Genomic DNA, 14819 nt, shown 5'->3' with positions numbered 1-14819 from the left:
GAGAATCGCTTGAACCTGGGAGGCGGAGGTTGTGGTGAGCTGAGATTGCACCTTTGCACTCCAACCTGGGCAACAAGAGCGAAACTCTGTCTCAAAAAAAAAAAAAGAAGTAATACAAATTGCCAATAAACATGAAAAAAAAGCTCAACTTTGTAATTAAACGCCTTTAAGTTAAAATTAGGTATCATTTAATTTTTATTGGCAAATATTAAAAGTAAGAATAATTCTTAAGCAACACTCAGTAGGTGGGAAGAATCTAGCTGTAGCCTGAGGTGTTTGTGCTTCAAGGAAAACCCTCTCTGGGATGCCCATTGCTTGAAGTCAGAGGTTTTCCAGTACTGCCTACATAGTAGGATACCTGGAAAGTATTTTTAAAATGCTGATCCCTATATCCTCAAAATATTAATAGAGACAGTTGTGGTGAGGACTATAATAAAGAAATGTGCAATAAGTTTTGGGGGCACAGAGGGAAGAATCTGTTGGCTGAGGAGTTGAAGAAATTGGGCACTCAGTATTGCCTGAGCTTAAAATCAGATGAATAAATGCCATATGACCTTGGGGCTGGGGAGTAAATAGGGTTATGCAGAAAGAGATAACTGAGGCTTTTGGGCAGAAGGAATAGTAACAGCTCAGAGGCATGGGAGTTAAGGTCATTTAGGGATTTATAAGAATTAAGTATTTATTTCTTTTTTATTTTTGAGATGGAGTCTAGTTCTGTCGTCCAGGCTGGAGTACAGTGGCACGATCTCGGCTCACTGCAACCTCCACCTCCTGGGTTCAAGTGATTCTCCTGCCTCAGCCTCCTGAGTAGCTGGGATTACAGGCACCCGCCACCACACCCAGCTAATTTTTTTGTATTTTTAGTAGAGATGGGGTTTCACCATCCTGGCCAGGCTGATCTCGAACTCCTGTCCTTGTGATCCACTCACCTCAGCCTCCGAAAGTGCTGGTATTACAGGCGTGAGCCACCATGCCCCGCCCATATTTCTAAAAATGTTTTCTATAAAATGACATTGCCATTATCAACCTACAAAATACGTTTTCCATTGGTTGTTTTGTTGCTTAGTCTTTTAATCTAGAGTTTATAACTTACCATATATATATATATATACACACACACATATATATATATATATATGTTTTTTTTTGGAGACGAAGTCTCGCTCTGTCACCCAGGCTGGAGTGCAGTGGCATGATTTTGGCTCACTGCAAGCTCCGCCTCCCGGGTTCATGCCATTCTCCTGCCTCAGCCTCCCGAGTAGCTGGGCCTATAGGCGCCTGTCACCACACCCGGCTAATTTTTTGTATTTTTAGTAGAGACGGGGTTTCACTGTGTTAGCCAGGATGGTCTCGATCTCCTGACCTTGTGATCCGCCCGCCTTGGTCTCCCAAAGTGCTGGGATTACAGGTGTGAGGCACCGCGCCCGGCCTTTATATATATATTTTTTTATGCCATTGACTTTTTGCAGAAACTGGAGCATTTGTCCTGTAGATTGTCTAGTATTTTTGATTTGTTATTTTGCTTCCTTGTGATGTCCTTATGTTTATTTGTTTATCCCTCTTTCTGTAATTAGAAGATCTAGAACTACACTATCCTTAGAGTGGCTACTAGCTCTTTGTAGCTATTTAAATTTAGATTAATTAAAACTGAAAAAGTTTGGTGGCTCACACCTGTAATCCCAGCACTTTGGGAGGCCAAGGTGGGAGGATTGCTTGAGTGCAGGAGTTCAAGGCTTCAGTGAGCTGTGATTGTACTCTAGCTTGGGAGACATCGAGACCCTGTCCCATTAAGGGGGAAAAATAATAGAAAAACAATAAAAAATTTAGTTTCTTGTTTCACAAGCCGCATAGGGCTAATGGCTGCCATATTGGCTAGCACAGCTTATAGAACCTTTCCATTGTCACAGAAAGTTCTGTTTGGCAGTGCTGTTCTCATTAGACTTGATTCGATTAAGGTCCATCTTTGTTGACAGAATACTTCTTAGGTGGTGCTTTGTGGTTCACATAATGATAGCCTGGTCTGTTCATTCATATATCTTTTCACAAGAAATATTTTTATTCCATTCTTAATATTATTTCGTGGCAGGTACTTGCGAGAAGCAGTTATAATTTTAAAAGTTTAACATTGGGTTAAAAAATTAACAGGAAACATACATTCACAGGAAAGCTTGTGCACAAATGTTCATAGCTGCATTATTTGTAATAGCCAAAAAGTGGAAACAACCCAAATCAATTTATGAATAGATAAAATGTGGTATATTTGTACATGTAATATTATTCAGCCAATAAAATGGGCCAGGCATGGTGGCTCACACCTGTAATCCCAGCACTTTGAGAGGCTGAGGCAAGGGGATCACTTGAGGCCAGGAGTTTGAGACCAGCCTGACCATCATCACAAACCCCGTCTCTACTAAACATACATAAATTAGGCAGGTGTGGTGATGCATGCCTGTAGTCCCAACTACTCAGGTGGCTGAGTCATGAGGATCGCTTGAACCTAGGAGACAGAAGTTGCAGTGAACTGAGATCATGACAGTGCACTCTAGCCTGGGCAACAGAGCAACACCCTGCCTCAAAAAAAAAAAAAAAGAATGAAGTAATGAAGTACTGTTGCATGGTATAACATGGATGAACCTTGGAAATGTTCTGCTAAATGAAGGAAGGCAGACACAGAGGGCCAGATATTTTATGATTCCATTTATACGAAATGTCCAAAATTGGCAAATCTAAAGAGACAGAAAGTAGATCAGTGGTTGCCAGGGTGTGAAGACGGGTTCTTTCTGGAACGGGTACAGGGTTCTTTCTGGAGTGATGAAAATATCCTGGAATTCGTGGTTATAGTTCGCAACCTTGTGAATGTATAAGAACCACTGAATTGTCCACTTCAAAAGGGTGACTTTTATGTTATGTGCATTATATCTAAAAAAAAAAAAAAAATCATTAACTAGGAAGCAAGATTGACTTCTAAGAAAAAGTTCATAATAGTGGAGTGAAATGATTGTTGTTTTGTGGTGAATAAATTGGGTAGGTGGGTCACAAGAGTTTTGCTGATTAGTGATTAGAAAAATTATTCATAATCATTGAAAATATAAAATATTTTTCTATATGATGTATGTAAAGAATGTGGCAAGAGATGATGTTTGGAAAAAATAAAGAATGGCTATTGTAGAGATCTTAAGGAAAGAAGAAACTACAGTTAAGTAGTGCTTTCTAATCAGAATATAAAGAAAGTACTGAAAGTGGATGGAGTGACTGTTGTCAGCATGTTATACTTTATACATTTTATTCATAAACTTGGACTGTAGATAAAAGTAAACATGATTTTTTTTATTTACTCTTGAACAGCAGGTTTTTTTTTTTCACTTAGATTTGCATCTGCTCCACTGAACAATACATTTAATTGTTAATTATTTCCCCCTTCAGGATGATACATATACAGAAAGCTACATCAGCACAATTGGTGTGGATTTCAAAATAAGAACTATAGAGTTAGACGGGAAAACAATCAAGCTTCAAATAGTAAGTGACTTTTGGCTAGTAATTTTTTTGGAATTTATTTTGGCAAATTTGTAATGTATTACTATTTTGTATATATTTAATATGCGAACAATTGAATGTAAAATGTCAAGAATCATGTACTTAAGATAGAATAGTAGAATAAGAATTATTTAGATTAAAAATATGTTTTCAAGATTACTTAGGCCTCACTGAATTTTCTGTTCATGAAGCAGAGAAACTCATGTTTTAAATCAAACTTGGTCCTCATCGTTTTCTTTTATCGGGGGAAATCTAAGTTCAAGTTTACCTTGTCCTACAGTGCAAATGTTACAGACCATTTTTGTTTGTCTTTTACTGTGCTAAGTGCATGGAACATTAAAGGAACCCTAGGAAGAGATTGTTCATATGTGGCTCAGTTGAAGAAAAGTACTTATGTAGTTCTGTTTTAAGTATTTTTATTAGATAGTGTGCACCAACTCTGTAGAAACACGGAATTTTGTTGGAAAGGAACTTAGTTTTTGTAACATGTTCATTTTACTGCTCAAAAAAATGAATGCTGAAAGATTTAATGACTTGCCTACAGTTACTGGTAGAACCAAGTGACCGAAGCTCTGTCTTCAATATTTTGTGTGTCTGTGCCATCCTATCCCCCTTATCCATCTTTATACCCCCAGCCCCCAATTAAATATAGGCAGGTATAATAGTTCAGTTGTGCCTCTTCAGTATGGGTCTGAGTCCTGTCAGTGTGGACATATCTGTGGTCTTTTAAAAAATAAATCAGTAGTTTTCAGAGTAGGCTATTAGCAAGAAGTAGGCTATAAACACAGGAAACCAGTGACTGTCCCTTTTCATGGAACTGATGACACGTGGAACTGGAAGGAGTCCTGTATTAGGAGTCAGAAGACTTAGATTTGTTGTCTTGGATCTCGTGTTTATTTGTTAGAGAATCATGGGTTTGTGTCTTGGGGGAAAAGGCCGAAGTAACCCTGAGACCCAGTTTCGTTTCTAAAGTGAGTGTGATGACACCTGATTTACTAATTTATAAGGTAGTTGTGAGAACCAAATCTAATAGCTTTATGTATGTGACAATACACGTGAAAGCCCTTTGTAAACTTTTGGGCAGTATATAGATACTACTTATGATATGACATGCCCAGATAAATGGGTGTTTGATAGGTTAAGTTGCTCCCTTATATGATTCTGATGAGGAAAAGAAGGTACGTTACAAAAGATAGGTGGATGTGGGTATTGATATAAGTAAATACACTTGATGTGTCAAATTAGGACTTGCAAGGATTTAGTTTTCAGAAATAGCTTGAAATACTTTCAATCAGTGAACAAATTACCATCCATATTTTTTCCCGCTATATAAGTACATTATCAACTTTTTATTTGGCAGCATAAAGAGTACATAAAGATCTACCCAAAACTGTACTTTAAAGTACTGGTATGGAATAATTGTATTATGTGTGTGTGATCATTGGCTTTCATAAGATTTGGGTGTGTATTTGTATGTGAAACATTCATATTTTGTTACTTTCCTGTGGCTGGAGGGGATCTTATAGGACACTCTTTGTCTTTCATCTTTAATAGGAATTTCTTTTCCATGCCTGAAGGCCTCATTTTGAACATTTTGTTTGTGTTTTTTATTTTTTGAGATATAGTATTGCTCTGTCTCCCAGGCTGGAGTGCAGTGGCACGATTTCAGCTCACTGCAACCTCTGCCTCCTGGGTTCAAGTGATTCTCCTGCCTCAGCCTCCCTAATAGCTGGGATTACATGTGTGTACCACCATGCCCGGACAATTTTTTTTTTTTTTTTTTTTTTGAGACGGAGCCTTGCTGTGTCGCCCAGGCTGGAGTGTAGTGGTGTGATCTCAGCTCACTGCAACCTCCTTCTCCCAGGTTCAAGTGCTTCTCTTGCCTCAGCCTCCTGAGTAGCTGGGATTATAGGCATGTGCCACCACGCCCTGCTAATTTTTTGGATTTTTAGTAGAGACAGGGTTTCACCATGTTGGTTAGGCTGGTTTCGAACTCCTGACCTCATGATCTGCCTGCCTCAGCTTCTCAAAGTGCTGGAATTACAGGCATGAGCCACCGTGCCCGGCCTTCGGATAAGTTTTGTATTTTTCATAGAGATGGGGTTTCGCCATGTTGGCCAGGCTGGTCTCTAAACTCCTTACCTCAAGTGATCCACCCATCTTGGCCGCCCAAAGTGCTGGTCTCTAAACTCCTTACCTCAAGTGATCCACCCATCTTGGCCTCCCAAAGTGCTGGTCTCTAAACTCCTTACCTCAAGTGATCCACCCATCTTGGCTGCCCAAAGTGCTGGTCTCTAAACTCCTTACCTCAAGTGATCCACCCATCTTGGCCGCCCAAAGTGCTGGGATTACATGCCTGGCTTTTTGAACATTTTTAAGAGGCTTACCATTTTTTCAAAGTAGCTAGTTCCATTTTATATATAACTTCGGCCAGGCATGTTGGCTCACACCTGTAATCCCAGCACTTTGGGAGGGCTAGGTCAGAGAATCACTTGAGGCCAGGAGTAAACATAGCTCCTGTGACCAACCTGATCAACATAGAGACTCCATCTCTACCAAAAAAAAAAAAAAAAAAAAAAGCCAGGTGTGGTGGTCCATGCCTGTCATGCCTGTAGTCCTAACTCCCCAGGAGACTGAGGTGGGAGGAACGTTTGAGCCCAGAAGACTGCAGTGAGGCAAGATTGCACCATTGCACCCCAGCTTTGGGGACAGAGTGAGACCCTGTCTCAAAAACAAAATAAGGCTGGGTGCAGTGGCTGTCCAGGCGTCGTGGTTCACGCTTATAGTCCTAGCACTTTGGGAGGCCAAGGTCGGCAGATTGCCTGAGCTCAGGAGGTCTAAGACCAGCCTGAGCAACATGGTGAAACCTAATCTCTGCAAAATATACAGAAAAAAACACAAAAAACACAAAACCTCTAGTTGCCAGTTACTTTTATTTATTTATTCCTAGTGATTCCTTTTTTTTTTCTTTTTTTTTGAGACAAAATCTCACTTTGTCTCCCAGGCTGGAGTGCAGTGGCACTATCTCAGCTCACTGCATGATTCTTTTAGAGACATGTTAATTCTTTATATTGAGCTTAAGCCTGTTTCCTTTTACTTCTGTCTCTTATTCCTCTGCCTTGTGGAGCTGCCTGAATCAGATTAATTCCTCTTTTATTGGCAAGCCTGCCCTTCAGATTGATCTTATCACCACCTTTCTTCTACCTCTGAAGTTCCTCATTCTTTCCTGTAATGATATTTTCAGAACCTTGGGCAGTTTGGGTTATTCTTACATTTTATAAATGCCTTTTATTAAATTTGATTTCTTTTTTTTTTTTTTTTTTTTTGAGACGGAGTCTCGCGCTGTGTCACCCAGGCTGGAGTGCAGTGGCGCGATCTCGGCTCACTGCAAGCTCCGCCTCCCAGGTTCACGCCATTCTCCTGCCTCAGCCTCCGAGTAGCTGGGACTACAGGCGCCCGCCACCTCGCCCGGCTAGTTTTTTTGTATTTTTAGTAGAGACGGGGTTTCACCATGTTAGCCAGGATGGTCTCGATCTCCTGACCTCGTGATCCACCCGCCTCGGCCTCCCAAAGTGCTGGGATTACAGGCTTGAGCCACCGCGCCCGGCCTTAAATTTGATTTCTTAAATCAAGTATGAGGTAAATCCTGTCTTGATTTGGAGCCTGAATGAATTTCTCTCCTGAAGTTCAAAGGCTCATGGCCCTTTATTATTATTAATCAAAGACATAACCATTTGTTGTTTCAGTAGCCATATCATTTCTGGTTTGGGTCTTAAGGTTTTTGATTTGTTTGTTTTTAATTAAAAGAGGGGTCTTGGCCGCATGCAGTTGCTCACCCCTGTAATCCCAGTACTTTGAGAGGCTCAGGCAGGCAGATCACTTGAGTTCATGAGTTCAAGACCAGTATGGGCAACATGGCGAAACCCTGTCTCTACCAAAAACACAAAATTCAGCCAGGCATGGTGGTGTGTCCCTGTAGTCCAAGGTACTCAAGAGGCTAAGGTGGGAGGATTGCTTGAGCCTGGAAATGGAGGTTGCAGTGAGCCAAGATCATGCCATTTGCACTCTAGCCTGGGCAACAGAGCGAGACCCTGTTTCAAAAAAAAAAGGTCTTACTTTACACTTCTATGACTGGTGTTCTAAAAATCTAAACAGGCCAGGCGCGGTGGCTCATGCCTATAATCCCAGCACTTTGGGAGGAGGAGGTGCGCAGATCACGAGGTCAGGAGTTCATTACCCGCCTGGCCAACATAGTGAAGCCCCATCTCTACTAAAAGTACAAAAAAATTAGCTGGGCATGGTGGTTCGTGCCTGTAATCTCAGCTACTCAGGAGGCTATGGCAGGGGAATCGCTTGAACCCGAGAGGCGGAGATTGCAGTGAGCCAAGATTGCGCCATTGCACTCCAGCCTGGCGACAGAGCGAGACTCCATCTCAAAAAAAAAAAAAAAAAAACCCAAAAATCTAAGCACAAGATTTTACTTTTAATCCTATCTTTTCCTCTTGCTTGGCTTCAGTAATCCTTCAAGTTTTCTAGATCTTTTCAAAATCTTGATTCTGTTGATTTATATTTTAATTATCTTTTCCTTTCTGCTTTTCCTGTTCAGGTGTGACATCTGGGTCTTTATCTGAGTTTTGTTAGATTACAAAACATTCAGCAAGGTAGGGCAGGTACTGAGTCCAGTTGTACACCATGGAAAGCCTCTTTCTGTGATTGTTCATTCAAGAGGCTTTATGAAAATGTCTATATTATACCAGGCACTTGGAGGTTACAGAGATGAATAAAACATAGCCCATTAAGAGGCAGACAGTGGGAGAGACGAACATGGGAAAAAGTTACTCTGATTATGAGGGGTAATGAGAATTACATACGAAGGAAAGTACTGTTAGTACTGTTAGGATTTAGAGTCAGGAAAGTTTTCAGAGTAGCAAGGAAACGTCAGAAATTTTACTCTTTCTGTCAGGCATGGTGCATGTATTTTTCTCTTCTCACACTGCCACAAGGAACTGACCAAAACTCGGTGATTTATTAAAAAAAGGTTTAATTGACTCAGCTCTGCATGGTTGGGGAGGCCTCAGGAAACTTACCATGGCAGAAAGGGAAGCAGGCACGTCTTACATGGCAGGAGGCGAGAGAGTGTGTGAAGGAAGCGAAGGGCGCTCAGATCTTGTGAGAATTCATTCACTATCACTCGAATGGGGGAAACCGTCGCCATAATCCAATCACTTCCCTCAGTCAACAAGTAGGGATTATAACTTGAGATGAGATTTGGGTGGGGACACGGAGCCAAACCGTATCAGTGCCTGTAGTCCCAGTTACTTGGGAGGCTGAGGCAGGAGGAACACTCGAGCCCAGGAGTTCAAGATCTGCCTGGGCAACATAGCAATACCTCCATTAAAAAAAAAAAAAAAAAAGGAAATTTTACTTTTTGGATGCTATTGCTTACTTTAGTCAGCTATAACTTCTTGTTGACTTTTTAGTCAAAAAACAATTTTTCCTTCTATCTTTGTGAAAGGGGTTGGTGAGCAAGGAAGAAAAGGAAGTTATTTTACTGAGCAGTTTCTATAGTCAGGCGCATTTTACAAACATTAGTTCATTTTAAACCCCTTTAGCTGTTGTACAAGGTGAATACTATCTAGCGTTTACAGATGAAGAAACTGTTAGGTGATTCTCCCTAATATTAAATAACCAGGAACCTAGATTTGATGTTTTGAAGTCAGGGTGGCTTGATTCTAGAGTTCATGGTCCCTCCAAAGATACACTGAAAGACTTTGAGCCTCTTTTTTTCTTCTTTTATTGAGACAGCATCTGGCTCTGTTGCCCACGGTGCAGTGGCATGATCTCAGCTCACTGCAACCTCTGCCTCCTGGGCTCAAGTGATTCTCCTGCCTCAGCCTCCCAAGTAGCTGTGACCACAGGCACACACCACCGTACCTGGCATACCTGGCTAATTTTTGGGTTTTCTAGTAAAAGACGAGGTTTCACCATGTCATGAGACCAGCAATGCCCAGACTGGTCTCAAACTCCTGAGCTCAAGTGATCTGCCTGCCTTGGCCTCCCGAAGTGCTGAGATTACAGGTGTGAGCCACCGCGCCTGGCCTTGAGCCTCTTTATTGATTACTGTCTAACTAGTCTTCTGAGCTCCCAGGCTTAGTAATTTGGACAGAAAAGGAAATAAAGCTGTGGTGATTTGTATTTTTGTTTATTTGCTTTTTTAGATTAACAATTATTGACATTTTACATTATTTGTCTTATTCTAGTAGTAGAGTATATTAAATTATAGACATTTGATATTTTACTCCAAAATGCTTCAATATGCATCTCTATTTTGTTACCACATCAAATAGAACTGACATTAATTCCTTAATACCCAGCTCATCTTCCAGTTTACCCAAAATTGCAACTTGTTTTTAGCTCTATGTTGGCTGGGTCAGGAAAAGAAAGCGATTTCACTGAATACTACTGAACTTTTTTTTTTTTTAAGTTTTGTCATTTAAAATCTTAGTGAGGCTCAGTCCATGATCATTCCCCTTGTTAAAACCAAGGCTTTGTCTGGGCAGGGTGGCTCACGCCTGTAATCCCAACACTTTGGGAGGTCAAGGCAGGTGGATCACATGAGGTCTGGAGTTCGAGACCAGCCTGGCCAACATGGGGGAACCCCGTCTCTACTAAAAATACAAAAATTAGCCTGGTGTAGTGGTGGGTGTCTGTAATCCCAGCTGTTTGGGAGGCTGAGGCAGGAGAATCACTTAAACCTGGGAGGCGGATGTTGTAGTGAGCCAAGATCACGCCATTGCACTCTAGCCTGGGAGACAGAGCAAGACTCTGTCTCAAAAAAAACGAAAACAAAAACAACAAAAAAACCAAACCAAAGCTTTTTACATCTAAAAATTGAGTTTGCGTCTAGATATTTTTAACTTTTTTTGTTTTGTTTTTTAAGAGATAGGGTCTCCCTCTGTCCCCTAGGCTGGAGCGCAGTGGCAAAATAATAGCTCACTGTAACCACAAACTCCTGGGCGTAAGCAGTCCTCCTAAATAGCTGCAACTACAGGTGTGCACCACCTTGCGCAACTAATTTTTTTAATTTAGTTGAGACAGGGTCTTGCTGTGTTGCGTAGGTTGGTTTCCAACTTCTGCCCTCAAGCGATCTTCCTGCTTTGGCCTCCCAAAGTGCTGGGATTACAGGCATGAGCCACTGCACCTGGCTAACAGTTTTCTCTTTTTTTTTTTTTTTTTGAGATGGAGTCTCGTTCTGTCCCCCAAACTGAAGTGTAATGGTGCGATCTCGGCTCACTGCAACCTCCGCCTCCCGGGTTCAAGCTATTCTTCTGCCTCAGCCACCCGAGTAGCTGGGATTACAGGCGCGCACCATGCATGGCTAATTTTTGTATTTTTAGTAGAGATGGGGTTTTATCATGTTGGTCAGGCTGGTCTCGAACTCCTGACCTCGTGATCCGACCACCTTAGCCTCCCAAAGTGTTGGGATTACAGGAGTGAGCGCGCCCAGTCCCAACAGTTTTTTTTTTTTTTTTTTTTGAGACAGAGTCTCGCTCTGTTGCCCAGGCTGGAATGCAGTGGCCGAATCTCAGTTCACTGCAAGCTCCGCCTCCCAGGTTTGCACCATTCTCCTGCCTCAGCCTCCTGAGTAGCTGGGACCTGCCACCTCGCCTGGCTAGTTTTTTGTGTTTTTTAGTAGAGACGGGGTTTCTCCGTGTTAGCCGGGATGGTCTCAATCTCCTGACCTTGTGATTCACCCGTCTCGGCCTCCTGAAGTGCTGGGATTACAGGCTTGAGCCACCGCGCTCGGCCCCAACAGTTTTTTTAAACCCAGAACTATAATGCAATAATGTTAGCATTTGTTTTTGGAATTTGAGCCTAACTAGTTGAAAGGCAGTTAAGTTGCTCTTAAAATACATTTTATAAAAGTGTTTGGAATCATCTTCCTTACATTGTTTTCTCTAGGATGAAGACAACACCTGGCCAGGCATGGTGGCTCATGCCAGTAATGCCAGCACTTTGGGAGAATTGCTTGAGTCCAGGAATTTGAGACCAGCCTGGGCAATATAGCAAAACTCCGTCTCTACAAAAAAGAAAAAATTAGCTGAGTGTGGTGGCATGTACCTATAGTCCCAGCTCCTCAGGAGGCTCAGGTGGGAGGATTGCTTGAGCTGGGGAGGTTGAAGCTGCAGTGAGCCATGATCATGCCACTGCACTCAGCCTGGATGACAGATCTGAGACCCTGCTTGAAGGGGGGAAGAAAAAGACACCTGCTTGGGATAATTAAAGTTCTGTCTTGACTGGTAGTTATTTGAATCAGGTCCCTCCAATGCTAATTTAATCATGGTAGAATGTGCAAGCAAGTGAGTTTGTCTTACATGGAAGAGTTCTGTGTTCAAGGGCTTTAGGCCAGTGACATTCCTCAACACGGTGCTAAAGGCGGTAGGGAATGTGAAAAGTATGACATACTTCCTGCTCTCAACAGCTTGTAATTTTAGTATTATCGTAAGCTCAGTTGTAGGTACTACCTTCTTTTCTGGACTTCCAGGTACTTATTACTGTGCAATATAGTGGTATGAGTTGAGGACTAATGTTTCTATATCACATCCTGATAATCTCCACAGTTATGAAAACTAAACTATTTCCCCTCCCTCCTACACTTTTCCCCAACTTTATTTTAATGGAATTGTTTGGATTTCTTGATTGTTTTGTAATAGTGGGACACAGCAGGCCAGGAAAGATTTCGAACAATCACCTCCAGTTATTACAGAGGAGCCCATGGCATCATAGTTGTGTATGATGTGACAGATCAGGTAAGTTCCAAGAGGAGATTGTGTTACAGTGACCAAGTAGGAAGTCATTATTCGATTAACGTAAGATTCATTTACTACTTCGCATATAAGCCATCAGTATTAACTTTATGGCAGAAAACTTTGTCCACTCTCAAATATAAATGTGAATCACTTAAAAGACATTTTTTTTCCTGTAATAAATAGAACATTAGTAATAAGTTTTACATTTGCTTTCAAGGGATTCTGGTTGTATTTATTATGAACTAAATAACTGATCAAATAGCCAAGACTCTAACATATAGGCAAGAGTTTGTAGGGAATCGTGAGTTGCTTGACTTATATTGTATTCTTGGTGTTGTTAACAGGAATATGGCCTGGTAATCAGAATTGCTAAAAGTGGGATTTGGGGGTCTCTGCCTGTGGAGGATGTGGTTCAGAAAAAAAGGATTTGAATAGAATAAGCTGTAGGAGGATCTTAGTATGAGAATGAGTATCTGAAGATTAGCTGTGAGAGGGCAGGGCGATGGAGGGAACAATCTGGGACAGTGAAGCATGTATAGTCCAGGGGCCATAACTGTTTTTTTGTTATTATTATTTTTAATCAGAAACTTAGATTTCGATGTCCTTTCTATCAAAGGACAGAAGAGAAACATTCAAAATTGGAATTTATTTTTCTTTTGGCAAATGTTAAATCTCACCTCTAATATGAAATCATAGCTAATTAGGAGATAACTTACATGTAAACATTTTGATTCAGTGCCATTAGAAGTGCTGGGTGGGTGATATCTGCAAGAGAAAAAAAATGATGCTAGTTTAAAAAAATCTCTAGTCATATTGCCGTGAAATACTTTTAAATGAAAACTTTCCTCCTGTAAATATGACTGTGGATAAGAAAATAAGTATATTTAATAACATTTTGACATGTCTAGTAGTAACAGTAGGTCATCTTATTCATAAACCAAAATTTTATCAAATTTCAAGCCGGGTGCAGTGGCTCACGCCTGTAATCCCCACACTTTGGGAGGCCGAGCCGGGTGGATCACCTGAGGCCAGGAGTTAGAGACCAGGCTGGCCAACATGACAAAACCCCATCTCTACTAAAAATACAAAAATTAGGCCGGGCGCGGTGGCTCAAGCCTGTAATCCCAGCACTTTGGGAGGCCGAGACGGGCGGATCACGAGGTCAGGAGATCGAGACCATCCTGGCTAACACGGTGAAACCCCGTCTCTACTAAAAAATACAAAAAACTAGCCGGGCGAGGTGGCAGGCGCCTGTAGTCCCAGTTACTCAAGAGGCTGAGGCAGGAGAATGGCGTAAACCCGGGAGGTGGAGCTTGCAGTGAGCTGAGATCCGGCCACTGCACTCCAGCCTGGGTGACAGAGCCAGACTCTGTCTCCAAAACAAAAACAAAAACAAACCAAAAATTAGCCAGGCGTGACAAAAATTAGCCAGGTGTGGGGGCGCGTGCCTGTAATCCTAGCAGTCACTTGGGAGGCTAAGACAGGAGAATCACTTGAGCCCAGGAGGCAGAGGTTGCAGTGAGCCGAGATCGTGCCATTGCACTCCAGCCTGGATGACAGAACAAGACTTTGTCTCCCCAAAAAAAAAAAAAAAAAAAAAAAATTATCAAATTTCAAAACCAAGTTTTGTAGTACATTTAAATTGCATATTCCAAAGCAGTTGGGTTTGCCTGAGTTGCAGTTTAATATTAAGCTGTATTTCCCTTTCAAATAAGGTATTTTCATCATTAAGCCTGTAAATTCTAGTTTGTCATCATTTAGATATTTATAGTCATTTTAATATATCTGTTTACGGCCAGCCACAGTGGCTAACACCTGTAAACTCAGCATTTTTGAGGCCAAGGTGGGCCGATTGTTTGAGCTCAGGAGTTTCAGACCAGCCTGGGCAACATAGTGAAACCCCATCTATACAAAAAGTCCAAAAAAAAATAGCCAGGTGTGGTGGCATGTGCCTGTAGTCCCAGCTATCCCGGAGGCTGAAGCGGGAGGATGGCTTGAGCTTGGGAGGTCGAGGGTGCAGTGAGCTGTGATTGTGCCACTGCGCCCTGGCCTAGGTAACAGAGCTAGAGACCCTGTCTCAAAAAAAAAAAAAAATCCCCTTCACTCCTTAGCAGTGGTTATTTTGTACCTAGAGTTGTCTCACTAGCTCTTTGTTATTTGTCTGTTAGGTCAGGAAGGTTGTTTCCATTTATTCCAGAACCATATTATCAAACTTTCAAATGTCTTTTTAGGAGTCCTTCAATAATGTTAAACAGTGGCTGCAGGAAATAGATCGTTATGCCAGTGAAAATGTCAACAAATTGTTGGTAGGGAACAAATGTGATCTGACCACAAAGAAAGTAGTAGACTACACAACAGCAAAGGTATGTTTAAAGTTTAATTTTCATATTGAATTTGAAGGTGTTGAATTATGTATGGGTTCTACAGTAATACTAAGGCCACAGCCACCTTAACTTTTAAAAATATGTGCAC

At 41.5% G+C, this 14819-nt stretch overlaps 1 protein-coding gene across 3 annotated transcripts in view; it reads left to right on the top strand.

Annotated features, from left to right (window-relative positions):
- Positions 1 to 14819, top strand: part of RAB1A (RAB1A, member RAS oncogene family) — a 47705-nt gene that overhangs the window by 30905 nt on the left and 1981 nt on the right. The window contains exons 4-6 of one of the 3 annotated variants that reach the window (XM_025405737.1): positions 3424 to 3519; positions 12252 to 12347; positions 14579 to 14710. In XM_025405737.1, the coding sequence (XP_025261522.1) occupies positions 3424 to 3519; positions 12252 to 12347; positions 14579 to 14710 (324 nt within the window). The remainder of the gene's footprint in view (positions 1 to 3423; positions 3520 to 12251; positions 12348 to 14578; positions 14711 to 14819) is intronic. The other 2 variants (XM_025405739.1, XM_025405740.1) reach the window with 2 other exon arrangements.

The sequence above is a fragment of the Theropithecus gelada genome, chromosome 13, assembly GCF_003255815.1.
Source record: "Theropithecus gelada isolate Dixy chromosome 13, Tgel_1.0, whole genome shotgun sequence".
In the NCBI taxonomy this organism is placed as follows: Eukaryota; Metazoa; Chordata; class Mammalia; order Primates; family Cercopithecidae; genus Theropithecus; species Theropithecus gelada.
Note: the sequence above shows the minus strand (reverse complement) of the source record. Positions and strands in the feature narration are given on the sequence as shown.